The 22538-nt window shown below is 34.7% G+C and overlaps 1 protein-coding gene and 1 pseudogene across 1 annotated transcript in view; one reads left to right on the top strand and one right to left on the bottom strand.

The window, feature by feature from the left end:
* The window catches only part of LOC115209781 (cAMP-dependent protein kinase catalytic subunit PRKX), a gene marked incomplete at its 5' end in the record, with an annotated part of 31867 nt that extends 10292 nt beyond the window's left edge, over positions 1–21575 (bottom strand). The window contains one exon of the mRNA XM_029778299.2: positions 21553–21575. Coding sequence (XP_029634159.2) covers positions 21553–21575 — 23 coding nt within the window. The remainder of the gene's footprint in view (positions 1–21552) is intronic.
* LOC115210103 lies at positions 21226–21340 on the top strand (annotated as a pseudogene).
* Positions 21576–22538: the final 963 nt, after the last annotated feature.

Genomic DNA, 22538 nt, shown 5'->3' with positions numbered 1-22538 from the left:
ATGAAGTTGTTTTTGAAAGGAAAGCGTTTTCCAGATGATGCAGCCTTGATTTCTGAAGTCACGTCGTCGTTGGAGGACCAAGCTGGGGTCTTCTACTAAAACGGTCTCCAGAGCTGCATCAAACGATGGGAGAAATGCGTAACTCTGGGTATTTTCTATGCAGAAAAAGACTAATAACTGTGCCAAGTTTCGTTGCTCTACTTCTATGGGAAGTGGGTCAGGGGCATTACTTATTGAACGCCCCTCGTATATACATAAGCTAACATTGAGGACGAGTGCTTAACACAGCATTGGTGGATAAATATTCTTTGTTTGCAGATAAACAAGGCTACCAATGGCTTCATGTGAAGTGATCTTCCCATTTGTTCAAGCGTGTCACATGAAAATGTTGGTACTTATCTCCATTATATACTCATGGTTTAGTTGTTGTACCCTCCAACCGTTTTCAGAGGCCTGTTGTCATCACCATCATCATCATTTAACGTCTGTTCTCCACACTGGCATGGCTTGGACAGTTCGACTGGGCTGGCAAGGCTGGAAGGCTGCACCAGACTCCAGTCTGATTTGGCATGGTTTTCTATGGCCGGATGCCCATCCTAACACCAACCATGACAAGTTGTTATTCCGAAAGGCCTTTGTAATCCTGATGTCTCTTGTTGCTATGTGCCTGGTTGTCAGCCAAATATGAAGAATTACACCATTTAAACCAGTGTTTCTCAACCATTTTTTACCTATGGTACCTATGGACTCCTTTGATTCTTATTTTACTCAGGTGGACCCCCATGTCCATTAAATGTTTAAAAAAATCCTATTATATTTTCATAACTAAACATTATTAGGAACTGTATTTTAAAAAAATGTTTAAAATATACTGTAAGTGTTGAACCAAATTATTATTGCAGATAAATTTTGACAATGTAATCTTATATGGACTCCCAAGGGCCATGTGGACCCTGGCTGAGAACCACTGATTTAAACCAATCATGTAGCTGAGAATATATAGATGATACTTTTGTCAACCTATGCCAGCATGAGAAACAGATGTTACAGGATGATGATGATACTAATATTTGGTGAGATTTAGTCTCTCACTGGAGGAAAATTCCAACTGCTACATTTTGTATTATATTCTTGTATAATATTCTATGTTTATATATGAGTGTGTGTGTGTGTGGTGTGTGTATTTATACGCACACAAATACCTACATATCTATGTGTGTGTGTGTGTGTTTACACACACACATGAATATTTATATATATATACACACACACACACCCTTTTATATTCATTTTTATAAGCTAGAATGGATTAAACAATTTTTGAGGCACTGTTTTACAGGTGCTTGTTCTTCCTGTTACTAACCTTTACCTGTTTCTCATGTGAGTGATCCCTTATTTCACATGTCTTCAAAGGTGCAAGGGAAGTAGATGATTTGTTGACAGAGGTGACCAACACCCCTAACATATGACTTGTGTCTAGTGCAAATGTATACACACACACACACACACACACACACACACACACACAGATATGATATGATAGATCTCTTCTAAATTCAATCTACCAAATCCATTCACAAGACTTTGGTTGGATATAATAGAAAACACTTATCCAAGATATCACACATAATAACCATATGGTTGTTATGCAAACTTCTTAATCACACACCCATGATTTATTTTTATATATATTTACATACATATATCGTGAAGTATATTTGCCACTTAAATGTGGCTAACCCCGCTCAGAGATTTGTTATTACATACATATATATGTTTACATACATACACACACATACATGTGCATGAGCGTGCATGTGTGTGTGTGTATAGGCAATAGCATGGCTGCGCGGTAAGGAGCTTGCATCCAAACCATGATTCCAGGTTCAGTATCACTAAATGGCACCTTGGGCAAGTGTCTTCTACTATAGCCTTGGGCTAACCAAAGCCTTGTGAGTGAATTTGGTAGATAGAAACTGAAAGAAGCCTGTTGTGTGTACATATATATATATATATATATATATATATGTGTGTGTGTGTGTGTGTGTGTGTGTGTGTATATGTGTCTTTGTGTCTGTGTTTGTTCTCCCCCATCACCATCTGACAACCACTGTTGGGGTTTTTATGTCCCCATAACTTAGCAGTTCAGCAAAAGAGAGCAACAGAATAAGTACTAGTTCTGGGGTCGATTTGTGCTCCAGCATGGCTGCAATCAGATGACTGAAACAAGTAAAAGAATAGAAACACATATACACATACATGCACAGAGACATAAGCATGACCAAACAAGGTCTTGTGAGGGGATTTAGAAAGCAGAAACAGGAAGCAGCCCATTGTGTGTGTGTGTGTGTGTATCCATGAATGCACATGTAAGTTTGTATGTGCCTGTGTGTTTATGTGTACCTGTTTACATTTGCATTTCTCCAAAAATTACCAAGTTTCATTTTGTGATGGTGTTGTCATTTCTTATATTAACAAATAATTCTCTGGTTTTGAAACTGAGAGGAACAAGAGATCTCTTACTTGGAAAACAGAGGAGAATTAGTAACAGAAATGGCATCTGACTTTAAAATAATGTTACAGCAATATATGTAATGCTTAGTGGTATTTCGTCTACCATTAAGTTCCAAGTTCAAATTCAGCTGAGGTCGACTTTGCCTGTCATCCTTTCAGAGATGATTAAATGAAAGCCAAAGTGGGCTTTGATGGCATTTGAACTCAGAATGTAAAGCTGGAAGAAATGCCACTAAAGATTTTGTTCAGTCTGGTAACAATTCTGCCAGCTTGCAGCATTACACAAAGTTATAAATAATGATTTCAAATTTTGGCACAAGGCCAACACTTTTGGGGAAAGGGTTAAGTCAATTACATCGACCCCAGTGTCCAACTGATACTTATTTTATCAACCCTGGAAGGACGAAAGGCAAAGCCAACCTTGGCAGCATTTAAACTCAGAAGATGAAGACACATAAAATGCCTTGTGTGCTAACAATTCTGCTGGTTTGCTTCCTTAGAAAAAACTATAAATAATAGCATGTAAATATTAGATTGAAAAACCCTTTTCAACAGAAAATTTGAAGGCTGCCTGTTATGTCTACAGAAAATATGGGTTCATGACCCACAGGCAGCCTTCAACTTTTTCTATCTAAAAGGGTATTTTAACCCAATATTCACATGCTATTATTCATAGATTTCTCTGCTTCAAGATCTGCCATTCCCAAAAAGAATTATTTCATGTTCTCTGGAAAGTTTATAAATTCATATGACCTCAATATATGTACATATATACATATTCTATTCACATATATATATATATTATATATATATATATATATATATGAATAAATTATTTTTACCACTTCCATACTCCTAAATTCCATATTGTAAAGAGATTTTATAGATACCCTATAAATATATATATATATATATATATATATATATATATATATATATATATATATACATATATACACATACATACATACTGACACATTGTACAATTACCAGATTTCTTCAATGATATTCTTTGGAGCATGTAATTTTTGCAATGTTTGGTTGTTCATTCATTCAATTAAAACAATTTCATTAGTTTCCTAAATATATTAGGAAAATGTTTGAAAGTACTAAACTATGAGGAAGATAACTATAGGTAAGGAATGTGATAATTGTGACTGGATCACATCTTGGCTCTGATTCAATAATGTTGCACATCTTTGAGATAGCTGAACAACCATACAGTCACATCGGATGTTCTAAAAATACACTTGAAAATTAGGTTACTTATATATAGCTATGCTTGTGTGTGTGTGTGTGTGTGTGTGTATTATGAGAGAGAGCAAGAAATGTGTTTGTGTGGGGAATAGGAGTGTGTGGAAGGTGATGAAGAACAAGAATTTTAGCATCTTTTGATGACATCTCAATACTCATGTGTAAATATTTACATACAAGGAGTAAAGCCAAATCCTGTTGGTAGACATTGTGTTTCAAATCACACTACTATCAGAACCACATATTCTTGCCTTTTTCAGTTATGGATTCAAGCAGCAAAAATATTTTTAGTATAATCTAAATAACTTAGATCATAAGGCATATATGAGGTTGCCCAACTTGCTAGAAATAGTAGCCAAATCTATCACACTCTATAATCTCAAAAACTGGAAGGACACATTGGAAATGTATTTAGTCATAGATACAATATGCCTAAAATAAACAGGATAGGGTGGGGAATGGTTATGGTTAGGATATCTTTAACAATAAGTTTGTTTGGACGAGAGCTGACCAAACTAGTTGCCATTGCTGACAACAGCAAAGACAACTAATTAGGGGTAGAAATCGTCAGGTTAAATTTTGCTAATAAGTGCTCATTAACATAACCAACTTCTTCAACAATTTTTTTCTTTCTTCAATTTGGCAAGAATATTTAGCGGCATTTGCTTTGAAATATTTCATTTGTTTGCCCTTCGAGACTATTGCAAACAGACAGACAACCTTCATTTTGATGACCATTTGACTAGAAAGAACATACCTTTAATTGCAATGTTTGATCCAAATTGACAAAAGACTTCTGATTAAACTATTACAAAGATTATTTTTATTGTTACTTGGAAATCCAGTGATGAAGCAGCATTTAACCCTATTCTTTATAAAGCTTTGTATTCTGAAAAATAGTACACTCTGTTAATTTGCCAATAGCATAGACTTGGTTTGTTTTAGCTTTGGTCACACCACTTTTATACTTGCTAATTATTGCTAATTTTACAAACTCCTCTTAGCAATTTCACCACTTGTACTAAAGGATTCATTCATTTAGAACTCATGAAAACAAACTGAGGTTTAGAAATACAGTAACCCCACAATTAACATGGCTTTCAACAGTACAGTTATCAAATTAACACTCTATAAATTTACACAAAAACCTGAAAATCACAAAGCATATATGCACAGTATGCAGACATAGCAAAGAACAATATATCTGCAAACAACAGAAAGAAGAAATGATAGTCAAGGGGGAATTATACCAGATTATATTTCTTCTTTATTTATTATATGTACTGTATGTCACAGTAAATTAAATTCTTATGCAGAATATCCAAATTTTTATGGAAAATTACAAAAAGCAAAGGCCACAATAGTCAAACCCAAAGTAATTGGGGTATTTTTGTATTGCTCTCCCTCTCCCTCTCTCTCTCTACATGTGTGTGTGTGCATGCATGTGTGTATACATGTGTGTGTGCATGCGTGCATGTGAATACATCTGTGTGTGTGTGTGTTTGTGTATTATATATGCATGTATTAAAAGATATTGACAACAAAATAGCAAAGTTAGTATTTGTCTTGATGGGTTCAGCTGAACAAATCAACTCCAGTATTTCTGTATGCATGTACGTATGTGTGTGTGTGTACATATGTGTGTGTGTGTGTGTAGGCAACTACACTTCCATTCACATGGTCAGCTGCCCTAAGATCACACTGGGCATTTGAACAAGGTGTACCCAGACACATGAACAGGGTTATCATGGTATTGTGTTAGTTTCAGAGCTATGAATATTGTCATCTTTTGAGAAAGACACTTTTCTAAAACATATAAAGCAAATGTGTACAAGTGTGTGTGTGTGTGTGTGTGTGTGTGTGTGTATAAGAAGCAATTTGAAAATAATGGTCATGACATATTATTCCTTTATTGGAGCAAATTTGGCTTACGGCTGTTTCCAGTAGTCATTATACGTACATTACTGTTAGGTTTACTCAATTAGCCTATTGATCCATTGAGGCAAATTGAATAATCCAAGAAAATTAATGTTACTTTCATCAGAGCCATTTCTAATTATAATTCATAAGTTAGTATTAAAGCAGATCCTTCTTTTATTTGCTTCAGTCCCCGTGGTTATGCTGGTCCCTTGTTTTGATGGGTTTAGTTGAACAAATATATATATATGCATTTTTTCTTATATCAAAGTTACTAAATATTTCAATAGGCTGATAGTTTCTCTACAACTCACTGTTAGCAACTAATGCTGCTAAAAATGTGAATAAAATTACAAATTCAAAGGAGGGGAGCAGGTAAAATGTAAGCTACGCATGTTTCTCAACCAACTGGAGCTCATTATGCAAGTGTTGCACAATGAACTCTCCTCAGCGTAGCTAATCATCAAGCTGAAATTACCTCAATGAACTTTACATTCCCAAGTCAGCCACAACATAATGTTGAGTCCAAATGAACAGGAAAGTCAATAACAAAGGATAAAAAAAAGTAGCTGTATATTACTGGTTATGGCATATAACTGGTCAAAATATTACAGTTGGTTTCACACCAACTATTGCACTTAAGCAACAGTGAGAACTCCTTGGGACATACTGGCCAAAAGTACATAGCTGCTTTTAAGCTGGAAGTATAATATGGACACTGGGTGGCCTGGTGTTGGAAAAAAAAGAAATTAAACAAAACATAGTGAAGAAAATTATAGTCTTTTTTCAGGAGAAAAATAATTCTTTCTCATAGATTGATGTTAGCCAGGGGTGAAGTGTGTAAGATTCTTTACTCCAAAAATGGACATAACCCCATTGCCAAAATGAATTCCCACTCATAAGGACAGCATGCAAAATCTTAACATTTTGAGCTTAAGAAAGGACCCAGATCATGTAATTTTTTAGAAGGATTCTGAAGGTGCCATACAGTGGGACTGAACCAAAGACCACATGGTTGGGAAGCAAGCTTCTTTACCACACAACCACTCCTGCTCCAGTGAAAACAAAATTGTAACAAAATAGAAATAGAAATTTTAAATGTCATTTAAATGCTAGCCACTTCTGAACTACACTACATATGAAATACATAACGATATTTAAGGTGACAGTTTTGTATCTCAAGAGGGAACTGTTAAGAAATGTCAAACTTATGAATCTATGTAATTTATATGATGTAAATACGTGTATGACTTAGTTTCATACACAAATAGAAACTTAATATATAGCAAGCTAAAAATAGATGTTGTTGGATGTTGGATGCTGGTGGACTTTTATTGAAATTGTATGGAAGTGGGTGTGTGTGAGTGTATGTGTGTGTGTCTGTGTATAAAAAGGAAAAAGCCATAGGGGGAAACGGAAGAGAAAGACAGAGAGAGAGAGAGAGAGTTGTGTGTGTGCGTGTGTGTGTGTGTGCGTACACATGTAGAGGAAGTGTGACAGACAGAAACATTTAGGTTGAGCGTATAGACGAAGTGAGGGAGAAGGGGTAGAGTGAGTGGTGGTGGAGAAGGAGGGGTTCACGTATGCACATGAGCATAGACAGAAAGAGGGAGAGAAAGAAAAAGTGGATGTGTATGTGATCTTGAAAAGGAAATCTAAGGGGAAATAGCTGTAGTTGTCCTTTTGCAAAGTCAAGGCAGTCCCTGAGATCAAAGATGTTCATTTGTTACCATTCCACCCAACCTTTTTTCTTAAAAAAACAAAAAACAGTGTATTATATACCTATATTACTCTTATTAAAACAATAAGGTATTATTTCAGGAGGATTTGGCTGCTAGCAAGTCTGAGTGCATTTGGAGGTGCTGCCTCACTGACTCATAAAGAAGATAGAATTATTACAAGATATACAAGAATTACCATGAATGGGATTGCAGTTGACAACACAGTTGGATAATATGAAGAGCATGGAATAATAACCCTGATATTTGCACTTCTAATATCTACAAGAGTTCACAGTGCTGATGTCTGTATTTCTAAAATCTACATGAGCACTGTAAATTCGTGTAGATATTAGAAGTGCAAACATATATGTATGTTATTACAACATTGTCTACAGGCTGTGTGGTAAGAAGCTTGCTTCCTGATTGCATAGTTCCAGGTTCAATCCCACAGCATGGCACCTTGGGTCAACCAAAGCCTTGTGAGTGGATTTGGTAGACAGAAACTGAAAGCTCATCGTATATAATATATATAGGTCTATGTGTGTGTGTGTATGTCTTTGTCTGTGTTTGTTCCCCTATCACTGCTTGACAACTGGTATTGGTGTGTTTACGTCCACATAACTTAGCTGTTTGGTAAAATATAAAAATAAGTACTAGGCTTTAAAAAAAAAGTCCCGAGGTTAATTTGTTTGACTAAAAACCATTCAAGGTGGTGCTCCAGCATGGCTGCAGTCAAATGATTAAAACAAGTAAAAGAAGAAAAGAGTACATGAATGTTGTTATAACATTGTCTTCAACAAGAATGGTATCATGGCATTCTAAAAGACATTTACACAGCTTCATCAGATTGTGGGGACACCTGAATAGTTCCACAGCAATATGAACATCTAAATGGTATATCAAAACTGCAAACATACTTGGGTTAGTGTCATAGCTGTGTATAGACACCTGGACAAGTACACGTCTACAAACCTTAATTCATCACAAAATAGTTCACACACCAGAGAGTTTTGCAGTAATGTCTACAAAACAGAATGATATCACAAAAATGTTTTCACAGCCAATAAATTATCAAAGTCTACATTTTTAGATGGTATCAATATAATATCTATACACCCTAATTTATCACAAATGTGTCTTTAAATCTTGATGGTATTATAGCAACGCTTACACATCTGGAGAATAACAATGGAATGGAGGCAGTAGCCCTACAACTGGGTTTTTTTTATTTTCAGTCTTACCTGCACAGATGTAATACTTATGACATACATATTTTACATATGTAACCTATACATACATTTGCGTACGGAATTATACAAATATGGATACACTACTTATATACATATTCACACATAAATGAACATATGCTTGCAAACATGCTCAGATAAATATGTGAGCATACAGACAAACATATGAAAATACGCATAGGATATAAATGTGCATACATACACTTGAATGCACACAAAGTATGAAAGGACACATAGGATATAAAAAAATACACCCCACATACATGTCTACAGGTGAAAGTGTGTGCTTATGCATAAATGTGTGTGTGTGTGTGTGTATACATACATAAGCAAACAAACATTTATTTACAGACAACACAAAGCTCAACAGAAAAAAAAAAGCGTTGGGAGAGGTCATACAAGTACATTTTTGTAGAAACTTATCAGGAATTGTAAAGGTAAGTGGAAGTTGGGGGAAAGGTAGAATGGAAGAGTGGAGGTGAGAGTAGGAAAAACTGGGTAAAACTCAGTTAAAAAACTATAGAAATCAAAAAGAAATTGAAAAATAAATCAAATATATGAAACAACAACAATACCACTACAGCAACAATAAACCTGAACCCAATGAAAGACATTTATGTGACTGTTAAACTTGCTAGAAATAGCAGCTAAATTGTCCTTAAATTACAAATTTGTACTGTCTTGAATAAATGATTGATAATGTAGTCCTAGGTGTCCCTACAAAATGAGAAAAATATAAGGCAAGAGCAGAATACCTTTGATCATAGGTCTGCTGGGAATCACAATTAAATAAATCACAATTAAATCAGTCTACAATCTTAATGCTTTATCATTTAAACCAGCTACATCCAGCCAAAAATTATCTTATTTTAGGTTCAAACCAGCTAGATCAAGCCTCTCACACCTATCCTAAAATGTCATTCTAAAAATTAATGCTCACATCATCAATATCTCAAAGCTGTGAGATAGTGCATGATTAATTCAAAACAATGTGAATAAACAAACGTTGCATTTGAGAGCTTAATCTGAATGTGAAAGGGTTACAGAAGGCAAAATATACAGGACAATGTAATTGTAGGTATATAGTTTGCATAAATGGCAGCAGGATTATTGTTGAAATGCCTTTAGTAATAAGCGTGCCCAATCGGAAATGATCTGAAAGTAAACCACACCAAGTGAAGCTTGTCCTCCCTCTCTTGAGCTCTTAACTCCTGCAAAAATAACAGGACACCAACACAACATAGAGCATATTTAAATCTGGCAAAGCACAACTCTCTTCCAGAAAGAAAGAAAGATTTAATTTTCAGATTTTCAGGATCAATAAATAATTACTAATAATTCATTTAATAACCAGAAACTGTAATCTTATGCCCCACCCCAGCAAAAAAAAAAAAAAAAAACAATCCAAAACGTTTTGTTGCTTGAAAGAAAAGAATGCATATTGCAAGAAACTTGGAGTAGGAACAGAGAGGATAACTTGCTCTCTCTCTCTCTCTCACTCATATATATGTATATCGATACAAACACACACACACACTACACACACCTGTGTGTATGAGTGTGTGTGTCTGTATATATATATAGCTATTGGGTCATCCCATAAATAATGTCATTTTTTTCAACTGCATGAACTAAAAGTCGGAAGGGTATGGGATAAACTACCTGCATCCACTTGCTATAAAAGCAGTTGGTAATTTTACCCTTTTTTCCTTATTCTTAGTGCAAGTTTTGAAGAGTGCAATTCAATTTTAATAGTTATTTTTTCAAAGCTATAATGGAAGTGACAAAGGAGCACATTCGGCATAATTTGCTTTATGAGTTCAATAAAGGCAACAATGCAACAGAAAGTGCAAGGAATATTAATGCAGTATATGGGGATTGGACAATAAGCATAAGCCAGTGTCAGCAGTGAGACCAAAAATTCCAAGCCAGAAACTACAGCCTAGAAGAAGAGCCTTATCCTGGAAGATCTGTAGAGTTCAACGAAGACATCCTGCAAACCCTGGTAGAAAACAATCCCATCATAACTCTTGAGGAACTAGCAGAGAAGACTGGATTTGGTCATTCAACCATTTGTCGACACCTACGTGCTGTCGGAAACGTCAGCAAATTGGGTCAGTGGGTTCCTCACAATCTTTCTGAATCTAATTGCATGCAGAGAGTGAATGTGTGCTCTTCTTTGCTGCCATGTCTCATGAATGAACCTTTTTTGGACCAAATAGTGACTGGTGATGAGAAATGGGTTCTCTATAAAAATGCCAAAAGACAGTGGGTAGAGAAATGAGAAACACTGGCACCCCAGGCTAAAGAAGGTCTTCATCCTAGTATGATGTTGTTAATCTGTTTGGTGGGATATGAAAGGTTTAATCCACTTTGAACGTTTAAACCCAAACCAAACAGTAATGAAGGAGATCCACTGTGGGCAGCCTGAGCAGCTTAAGGTAGCAGTAGAAAAAAAATGACCACCTTTCGTTTCAAGAGGAAAGGTGTTCTTCCATCAGGATAATACTTGGCCCCGTCTGATTATCATTCATTCTGCAGTCTTCAAAATCATTTGGACAGAAAAAATATGAATTCTGTAGAGAAGGTCAGAACAGTACTGGAGGAGTATTTTTCATCACGGACAAGAGGGGCCTTGCAAGTCTAGCAGAGAGATGGAAGAGCATCGTAGAAAATGAAGGAAAGTATATTTTAGATTAAGAAAGAACTTTATCTTAATTTTGAAAACATTATTTTTGGGATGACCTAAAGAGAAATGAACAAATGAAAGATGTGTGAATTTTGTAAGCTGTATAGTAATCAACCTCTTTAGGAGAGCAGAGACTTTGAATGATAACTGATATACAAGCAGCATTCCAGAAGTTTTAAGACTTTCAAGGTAAGGCTGTCATAGCTGTTCGAGATTTTTATAATTTTACTATATCATTGCTATACACTGAATAAGATGACCTGCCAACTTTTATTATTCCAGACCAAAGGAGACAGCAGTAACAACACTTTGAACATACCTCAGTAACACTGGTGGTCACAGCTGACTATTTTGCAGAATGCAGTTGGGATGTTTGGAAGCTTGTTATGCAATAAAGATTTGTGTTAACCTTTTCATTACTGTATTTCTGTTGAGATGTTCTATGTTTCTTTCAATTACTTTAAATATAACAAAGAATTTTGTAAAATAACTTAGTTATCATTCAGCTAGTATGAGGAACATAAATTGTGACTAAGGTTTGGTGGAAGATTTTAATTAAAACCTTATGAAAACAAGGTATTTGTAAAACAGAGCCAGAGCCGGTTTCAGCCAGGTTAGTAATGAAAGGGTTAAACTGGGCAAAAACGTTATAGAATGCTCCAGACTGCTTATGGATTAACTCTTTCATTAGCAGAAGAGGTTCAAGAAGAGTAGAGAGGTGGTGAGAGGTGCATGAAGATGAGGGATGTTAGAACAGCAGAGCTGGTTGAGAAAATACACAATTTTATGAATGATGACCATTGAATGTCCATAAAGACACTAACCACACAGTTTGGAATTGGTGTAGTAATTGTGCACAGAATTTATTCATGAAGATCTGAACATGTGCAAACTAAGTGAACAGTCTGTTCCCAGAGTGCTCAGTGTTTCCATGTCCCTGGTAGCCAACTACTTGGCAGAACAGGCATCAAAACTGATCCTCATCCTACCTGCAGTCAGGACCTTGCTCCCTGTGAATTTTGCTTGTTCTCCAAGCTGGAGGAGAACCTCAGAGTTAGTTGCTTTGAAGATGAAGAAGGCAGTGACCAAAGTGCTGGGCACCTTCACTTTGGAGGACTTGAATGGGGTCTTCACAAAGTGTATTGAAGTCAGAGGGTCCAATTTTGTACTTCTTGGAATTAATAAATGTCTCTCCTGAAAAAGTCTGAAAACTTCTGGATTGCATCTTACAGGGTGGAGTAGACCTGCTCAGATTTGTCACAGACAGTTTCACTAGTGATAAGAAGGGCAACCAATCATACAAATCTGAAGATGTTTCTAAAAAATTGAATAAATGTTGGTATATGTCGCAAGATGACAAAGAGTAGCAGCAGACCCATTAAACCCATTCTAGTATGGGGGAAAAAAATGGAACATAATATTGATACACACACACACTGTAAAGTGGTTGGTAATGGAAACAAGTCACAACCCTTTGGCTCACTGGATCCGTTCAAACCATCCAACCCATGCCAGCATGGAAAATGGAAGCTAAATGATGATGAAATTCATCTCAATATTTTTCCATACAAGTAAGTGTTAATCAAATATATTATTGCATTGCAGTTTGTTATCTTTTCACAGCCAGATGACCTTCTGTATATATGTGAGTGTGTATATATATATATATATATATATATATAATATATATATATATATATATATATATATATAAAGTTAATCCAAACAAGAAAGCACAAAAAAAAACACAACAACGCGAGGACGTGGAACAAATATAGTATTATTGGACGCACAGGAAAGAAGGAAAGAAGGAGGGTTTAACGTTTCGAGCGGAGCTCTTCGTCGGAAACATAGGAGAAGGAAAGATCCAGAGCAGGGAAGACAGAGGAAAAAAATCGCCAACAGTACACACGAGGTCACATACACACACTTTTAGCTATTTGTTTTGCAAGATTGCTGATGTGAAATCATGTTTTGAAACATATCTTTATATTCCAGGATGCTCATTTATTTATTTATTTTATTCATTTTTTTTGCCCAATAAACACATGCCCTATATATTCGTTCTTCACTTCAGCTTTACTATTGTCTTTATCATAGGAGGAGACACGTAGTATGGAGAGTTGCTGAAGAGGTCAAAAATGTGTGACGGCAGATTTCAAACAAAAGACACAAAAATAAGCACAATAATAACGCTGAAGTGAAGAATGAATTTATAGTGCATGTGTTGATTTGGCAAAAGAAAAAGAAAAAAATAAAGACCATCCCGAAATATAACAATATATATATATTTGTTTCTCTTATGCTTTATGTATATAACAGCTATGTAAATATCTTGGTGCTATAGTACTTTATGATTTTAAAATATTTACCTTTGACCTAATCTACTGAAATACAGAGAATGCTTGTCTTAATTATGTTCTCCTCAGAGATCTTTTTGTTTCCTTTAAATCTCTTTTTATCTTTGTGACTATTTTTTAAAAATTTTGTCTCATTTTGTTTTGTTTTGTTTTTTCTTTACTTCTTTCACATACCCCTACACAACCTCTAATCTAAATGCTTCTGCTTTAGCTGATCAAAAATCCCCTCACCATTCAACACCGCTAAATGTTGTTATTTATAAAACGTTCATTCTTCATTCATAATTACAAAAACAAACATTTTCTTTCCCCACTCCATTTAGTTTTGGATAGCAAACGTAAGAGAAACCTGAAGGTTTTAAATTGTTGTTTAGCACTTCCAACCCAATGTCCTCACTAACCAGACATATAATTAAATACTTGTAACCCCAACGCTATTATTTACTAAGCGAAGTGTATTTAGAACTCCATTATCCAGCGTCCTTCCTCTTTTAAGTTGGTGTGGTAAGATTGGAGGTAGATTTGGTGACTATTTCTAGTAGGTTGAATGATTACATAGACGCTTTCTTGCTGATTCCCTAAACTTACGGGAGTCAACCAGCTTTTTCTGGCTAAAATTTTTTTTTTTTTTTGTTCAAATTAACAATTACAAACTCTTCAGAAAATCCTTAACATTCTAATATTTTAACTTGCTTATATTTTCAACAATTTGGCTATTATATTATTTTACATATTAACTATATGTGTGTATGTATGCATATGTGTATGTATGCATATGTGTGATATCACATTATCATGCACTATCGCTTTACATTATCACATGTTTTGTAGCATTTCTTGGTTTTTGAGGACACACTTCAACAATGAATTAGTTTTGAAAAAAAATAATTATCAATTTAATAGATATTTCTCAATCTCTTTGATAAAACAGTTTTAATTTCAAACAGGTTTGAAATTACAATTCTATTTTATCATGTTTGTTGAAGAGGAAATACATAAAAAAAAAACAAATACAGATGGTAAAACAATGATGATAGTTACACATGCTGCTTTCCATTTTTTCAAGGATTCTTTCAGCCAAATTCATACAAATTCTAAATTTTATTGTGACAGAAAAAATGAAGTAAACAGAAAGACAATTGTAATTGTTCTTCATTAAAAAAGAGAGAGAGAAAAGACTGTGCTAGGAATTGACCTATACTTCTCCCTCTTTTTATCTTGTTTGTCAGCTTTTCTAAGAAAGCTGGCCTAAAAAACTGAAGGGTCAACTTTTTCACATTCTTCTATCTGACACAATACCACATATATTAGTACCCAACCCAGAGTGAGGTTATTTCATTAAATATTCCAGGCTACAATAAAAAGTATATATAATCAGAACTTCAGAGTAATATTAGAAGAAATATTTATAATGAACATATCTGCATACATAGCATATTTGGTGGGACCTATCCTGCTGTAAACTTTAAAAAAGAAAACATGAATGGCCTTCAGCAACATCAATAACCATATTTCTGGTTAACCATATATAATTCTAGTGTGAATGTTCCCTTCTCACACGACAATGTAAGCTCATCTCTGCTAATTTATATATACAACAAAAAACAGTGAAAGCAAACTTAGGAAACTTCTATGACACACGGCACTAACAGTTCAAATCTATAAAATGAAATCTAAATGAAATCTACAAAGATAATTTTATTTTGTTTTGGATTGACACAAATGATAGAATATTTGGGATGGGGGTTGATAAAGCTAGGGTGTGATGTAGAGGGAGCTGCTAGATTGGGTAATGTGTTTAGTCTTTGTCTTAAACAAGCAAACCTATGATCAAAGTCCTTCCACCCATAACAATCCTGTTCTTTTTTGCAGATATAGTCTATCATGAAACTGAGTGAATTTGGCAGGAAATCTAGGGGTAGACTCAGATGAGATGGTTTGGTACTATCCATAGTCTTGTTGGTCATGCTTAGGAATCCAACCTGAAAATGTAATGACAGTTGCTTCTAACAGGACCCTATGGAAGAGGTGTCTAAAGACACTAACATTACAACCCTCCCATGAATAGTTGGTGGAGAAGATGGATGGATAGAATGTGTTTTTCCTTTATCTTAATTGACGGAGTAGAGAATCAGTGATTTGTCTGCTATGTAACCACAATGAGGTAGCCTTGTAAACTCAAGAGGTTCCCTCATTGGTTAACCCCCTAATGTAGTTATTTTACCAGCTCAGTGTAGAGTCAAATCCAATCAAATCTTTAAAGTATATGTCTAATATTGAAGAAAATGCATATAAAAGATTTGATAGTGCATATTGTGTTATGTATCCCTAACTACATACACTCTAGGCTAGACACATACTTTCTATATGTATTCTTAACAACACATCTAGAAATAAAGGTATATTGTATGGATATAAATTAAATAAAGGTTTATTTAGTATTAAATAACAAAGTTGAAAGGAGTAATTATTTTTGCATCAATGAAATAAATCTTTCAAATTTTCTGCCTAATGCCCTAATTCTAAAATTGTTAAGGGAATGAAAATGTGAAAGACATAAGGACCTGTTATTTTTCACAATATCACTGACAAGGAATAAGCTAGAATTCTTATAGCACAATTAAAGAATATTAAATTTTCATTAACTGTAGACAAAAATATAGGTGTTTGTGAAAGGACAGTCTGTTCTAATACCTAAATTTTATGACAGCCATATAAAAAAAAAAAACTGTTTTTCAACTCTTTTGGAAATCAACTGCAGCACTATCCACAGCATTTACAATTTTAAAACAATTTCATTAAGTTAAACATGGCATTCCATTCAAAAATTTTAAAGTTTATGTAAGTGATAATACAAGTTTCATGATTGGGGCAAAAAGTGACATTCAAAGTCTTCTGATGTAGAAAGTATCATATGTCTTTGTAGAAGGTTGTGAAAATCATTCAATGCATTTATATGCATCCTATAGATGTTCTGAATTTTCAACTATTGTAAAGAAGTTCAGAATTATTTATTGATATTTATCAAAGAGCCTGAAGAGATTATCTGAATATGTGGAATTTTTGGAATTTACCCAGATTGATCGTAACAAGATTTTACATCATGGCTGTTCTTGATAATTATCAGATCAGCAAGTGGGAGGAAATCAGATGCCAGGATTAATCTTATTTTTTGATTTCAGCAGCATTAAAAAATGGGGCAAATTCAGCATTCAATTGTAAAAATGTGCTTCTAAATACAATAAATTTAGTTTCAAGCTGAGGGTTTCAGGATTTTCAGGCTTTGCACCTCCATCAACAGTGGGGACAATGTCCTTGTTAATTTTATAAATAGAGAAGAAATAAATGATGCACATATACTGAAGATTAAAAGTCCTTCAATTTATCTACCAAGATTAGTTTTCAAAAATTCAAATCAAAGAACTCAAAGAATTCTAGCAAAAGACATTGAATTTTTATGTTGAACTAAGAAAAGGAAAAGTACAAAATGATTTGTACATCATCTGAAATGTTCACTACTTTACATCTATTTGAAGTTTTATAAGGAAAATCACTTAATGGACAACCATCTCCAATTACCCCATGGATCATGAAACTTCTGAATATTGGTTTTAAATTTTGGCACAAGGCCAGCAATTTGGGGTGGGGGGTGAGAGTAAGTCAGTTACATTGACATTTAGTACTCAACTGGTACTTATTTTATCAACCCCAAAAGGATGAAAGGCAAAGTTGACTTTGATGAAATTTGAACTTAAAATGTGATGCCATACAAAATGGCATTATGCATTTTGCCCGACATGCTCACAATTCTGCCAGCTCGTTGCCTTGAAACTTCCTAATATTACTGAAGAAAGAGATTATGAAGATATCAATAGAAAATTGCAAGAACTAACTTTGCAAAAGAATGGAATTTCAGAACCTAAAAATATTGAAATTATATAAGCTACATTTCCCAATTATCTCAAAATTACTGATTAAACTTACAACTATTGTACTTTTCTTCAGCTGCAACAAAATAAGATGGAATTCAGGCAAAAAAAAAAAGGGGTGGGGTAAACAGAACTAAATTCTATCCCAAAGACACCAAATTTTTAATAAATCAATAGATTGTTAATGGTTTTTGTTTTTCTAACCAGCCTGTATTGTCATTCTCTCAAATCTATAGGTATGATATACAAACATACTTATGACAATACGTTATACATTACAAGTATACATATATGAAATTACATGAGAAAATGCAAGCAAGAGAATTAATATTCTTAAGATTATAAACCTGGAAAAGTATGGGACAAGAAAACTTTTACTTAAAATATTTGCAGCTAAGGATAAAATTCTAAATAAAATATTTAGATTTAAAAAATATTAGCTTTTATTAAAACTAAAAATGTTATTACTTCTATTTGTTATTACTTGTTACTTCTATTAAAAATTTTTAAAATAACTCAAAATATTTTTTGCACTTTGAAAGAATTCATTTTTTAATTATTAATTAATAATTAGAAATTTGAAAATAGGCTATAAGAAATAATAGTAGTGCATAATTAGTTTGTACAATAAATAGAATAATACAAACATTAGTTATATATTTCAGTAAAATCTACCTATAACAAATAATTCACAGAAAAATTTGCTTGAGTTATTGCCTAAAATATTGCCAAGTCTTCACATTTTTAGTCTTGACCCAATGCCTATTTTTTACATAATGAATTTGCCTACCATATGTACTATTCTATTTTGCATAAAACTTTAGCTATATTGGTACTTCTGGTTCTCATTTTTTAAGTATTCTAGTATGTACCCTATGAGTAGTGTCATGTATTTCATTATATCCCATTTCATTCTGAGTTCAAATCCCACTAGAGTCAGCTTTGCTTTTCATCCTGCTAGGGTTGATAAAATAAGGATCAGCCATGTTCTGAAAATTATTTTAAGCAAGTGAACCCTCCTCTATCATTTGTGTGGTCTTGTGCTGAAGTTTGAAATTATTTTATTTTCTCTTAATCTGTTAATAGCTGGGATTAACCAATCCAACACATTTGTGATATTTGATATATAAAGGCATTATAATGGAAGACAGAAAGAGACAGGGTGAAAAAGATGTGGAGGTTGATTATGAAGTGATCCAATGATATACTATGTTAGTCAGGTAATATGGTATAGAAAATAAGAGCGAGTAAGTAATAGAGAGAGGAAAGGGTTTTGAAGTGGTGGAGAGCAGTCGGAAGAGAATGAACGAAAGAGACAGAAGAAGATGGTTTATGAGGAAAGGGAGAAGAGAATTAATGCAGAGAAGACTACAACTGTTTTGGCATCCGTTTTGCCATGTCTGCAGGGAAAGATCAATCTACAGTTACTGCATATCAGCAATAATTCCAGTCCTTTGTCATTTCCTTCATGGTGTTCAGTATGCTGAGATTAGTCTTCACTTCTTCACCTCATTTCTTCCTAAGTCTACCTCATCTACACGTTCTATGCTCTTTAAATATTCAACACTCTTTTATATAGTAACAGTCATCCATACATATTGCATACCCATGCCATCGCAGTCTTCTCTCTTACATACCATATCTAATTCTTCTTATATTCAGCTTTTCCCTCAGCTGACTTGCGCTCCATTCATGCATATTACACATTCAGTGAAGCATGTCACCACATTTCTTTCTAGTCTTTGCAAATCCTCTGCATTCAAGGCCCATTGTACTCCAGATTACAAAACCATGTACATTATATACCAGGTTAAAAAAGCATAGAAATTAGTCAAAGGCCTTTTCCATGTCAACAAATTCTAGGTACAAGGTTCTACTCCTAGAAAAGTATTCCTCTGCAGTTGTCTCACTAGAAAGATGGTATCAATAGTGGCTCTTCTAAACACACAAAACCATCCTGTATTTTTATCTATGTTAGTTGTCTTTCTAATCAATTTAATTACAATTCTTTCCCACACATGCATAACTTCATCTAACAATTTGATACCTCTATAACTGCCTATTCTAATGCATCTCCACCATGTATGAATTGACAAGTTCAAGTATTTGAGTTCCACTGTCGACCAAACAGTGAGCTACAGCCAGGAAATCAGAGCAAGAGTGTCCCTTCAGCAAAAGCATCAAACTGAAACTTCTAAAATTCCCTAGTCTGGCTGGTTGTGCAGGCACAAAGCACGGACCTAAGAGTAGCAGACACCAAGCAACTGAAGACATTCAAGATGATAAACCACACACAAGTGCTGCAGATCAACCAAGCAACTCCTAGAACAAATTCAGTCTTGGAGGTGATGGAAACAGAACAAATGAGGATGATAGTGATCAAGTACTGGACTGGGAGGACCCTGTCAAAGTGTACTGCTACAATCAGGGACCCACAGTATGTGGGAAGGGGTAGTGGTTGCATATGACGTTCCCAACATTTTGTCAACAGGATGGGCATATTCATTCATTCAATGCATCACCTGTGCCCACAGAACATTTGATGATGAAAATGCTATTCCTGAAGTTTGGTATGACACCTTTTTATACTAATTCATGATGCAACTGACTCACTCATGCCCGACTCTGCCATATGATAATATATTGCTACCTGTAATTAATATGTAGTATAATAAAGATAGTGAGCTGGTATAATTGTTACCACACCTGAGAAAATGCTTAGAAGCATTTCTTCCAGCTCTCTACATTCAGTGTTCAAATGCTGCCACAGCCAACTTAGCCTTATCCTTCTGTGAGTAAATAACAAGATACCAGTCAAGTATTGGGGTTGATGTATTGACTTCTTCCTCCCCACAAAATTGCTGGTTTTGTGCCATAAAAAAGAATATTTGATATCAAGATTGACAGCAATATTTATCCAGTTTATTTTTTAACTACTCTTATAAGCAGCCTACCCATAGCTTCAGGTCAAAAACATAAATTACTTCTCTCTTCCTCTCTCTCTCTCTTATTATCTCTCTATGTGTTTGTCTCTCTCTCTCTCTCTCTCTCTCTCTCAATACTTTGCCTTCACAATTTAATCTGCCCATTTGAATTTATATCTGCTTCCTGTTAACAAGAAATGAACAGCTAAGGGAAATAGCATTTGCTTTAATCTGTAACTCCTCATTCCTTTTATTTATTTCTAAATACATATGATATGTGGTTAAGTATAGTAATGATTACAATGAGATTATGTACACTTGTGTGTGTGTATATGTGTGTGTGTGTGTATGTGTGTGTGTGTGTATGTGTGTGTGTGTGTGTAAAACATATGGACAAACAAAACAGAGATGGACAGATAGAGTTGGATAGATATCAACTACTCAGACGTATGTGAATGTACAATCATGAATGAAATGGCCGTGTGGTTAGAAGTTGGTTTCTCAACCATAGGGTCCTGATTTCAAGTCTCACTGTGTGGCACCTTGGGTAAGTGTCTTCTACTATAGCCTTGGATTTAGTAGACGGAAACTGAAAGAAGCCCATCAAGCATATATATATATACACATATACATATATTATATATTATATATATATATATATATCCCCAAAACAGCTGGCCATATCACTTTGAAAACACCTGTTCTCGTCCGATCAACGAAGTTAAGCAAAGTCGAGCCTAGTTAGTACTTAGACGGGTGACCGCTTGGAAAACCTAGGTGCTGTAAATGTCTTTCTATCCTTTTTGGGCTGGCCAAAGCCTTGTGAGTGGATTTGGTAGTCGGAAACTGAAAGAAGCCCGTCGTATATATGTATATATATATGTACGTGTATATGTTTGTGTGTTTGTGTTTGACCCCCAACATCACTTGACAACCGATGCTGCTGTGTTTGCATCCCCGTAACTTAAGAGACCGATAGAATAAGTACCAGACTTACAAAAAACAAGTCCTGGGGTCGATTTGCTTGACTAAAGGCGGTGCTCCAGCATGGCTAGTCAAATGATAGAAACAAGTAAAAGAGAAAGAGAAAGAGAGAAAAACACAAGAAAAAAACAACAAACACAAGAATGTGGTAGATACAAAGTATTAGCGGACACTCGGGGAAGGAAAGAAAGGTGATTTTACACTTCAAGCAAAGCTCTTCATCAGAAACAAAAGATGGAGGAAAATCCAAGAGAAAAGGAAGACGGAGAAAAAACAATTGCCAACGATCCACATGTGGTTACATGTATATATCACAGACACAAGGACATACATGTGTGTCTTTGTGTCTGTGTTTGTCCCCCCACGACAAATCAACAACCAGCGTTGGAGTGTTTATGTCCCCATAACTTAATGGTTTGGCAAAAGAGATCAATAGAATAAGTATCAGACTTTAAAAAACAAGTCCTGGGGTCAATTTGTTCAACTAAAATTCTTCAAGGCAGTACTCCACCATGGCCACAGTCAAAAATAACAGAAACAAGTACAAAAAAAAAGATTATTTCTGACAAGTTGTCTACAGATCACAAAATTTCAACTGACCAAAAACAAAAAAAACTACCTTATGCTGAGCTCTTCTTTTTGATTTTATTCTTTCCTTACCACAAACTTCATTCTTTCTCTCTCTCTCTCTCTCTCCCATCAATTCATCATACACACTCCTTTGCAGTGACTAATTATTTACTATTTCCAGTAATTATTGTCATGGACTATGAACAAAATAAACTTTTCTCTCCCCCTCCCCCCTGTAAAGGGGATTTGGTTTGAAACATCAAAAGATCTTCACCTAGTAAATTTAACTGATAAAATTATATACCTTACTAATTAAAAACTATTTTCTATTGCATCCTGTTTTTTTGTGTTGGGGGGTCTGTTTTTAATTTCACAGGAGTGTGTATAAAATCAAGCAGGTATATACAAGTGAACACATATGCACACATT

Source organism: Octopus sinensis, linkage group LG3, assembly GCF_006345805.1.
Source record: "Octopus sinensis linkage group LG3, ASM634580v1, whole genome shotgun sequence".
Classification (NCBI taxonomy): domain Eukaryota; kingdom Metazoa; phylum Mollusca; class Cephalopoda; order Octopoda; family Octopodidae; genus Octopus; species Octopus sinensis.
This window is presented reverse-complemented; position numbering and strand designations above follow the sequence as displayed.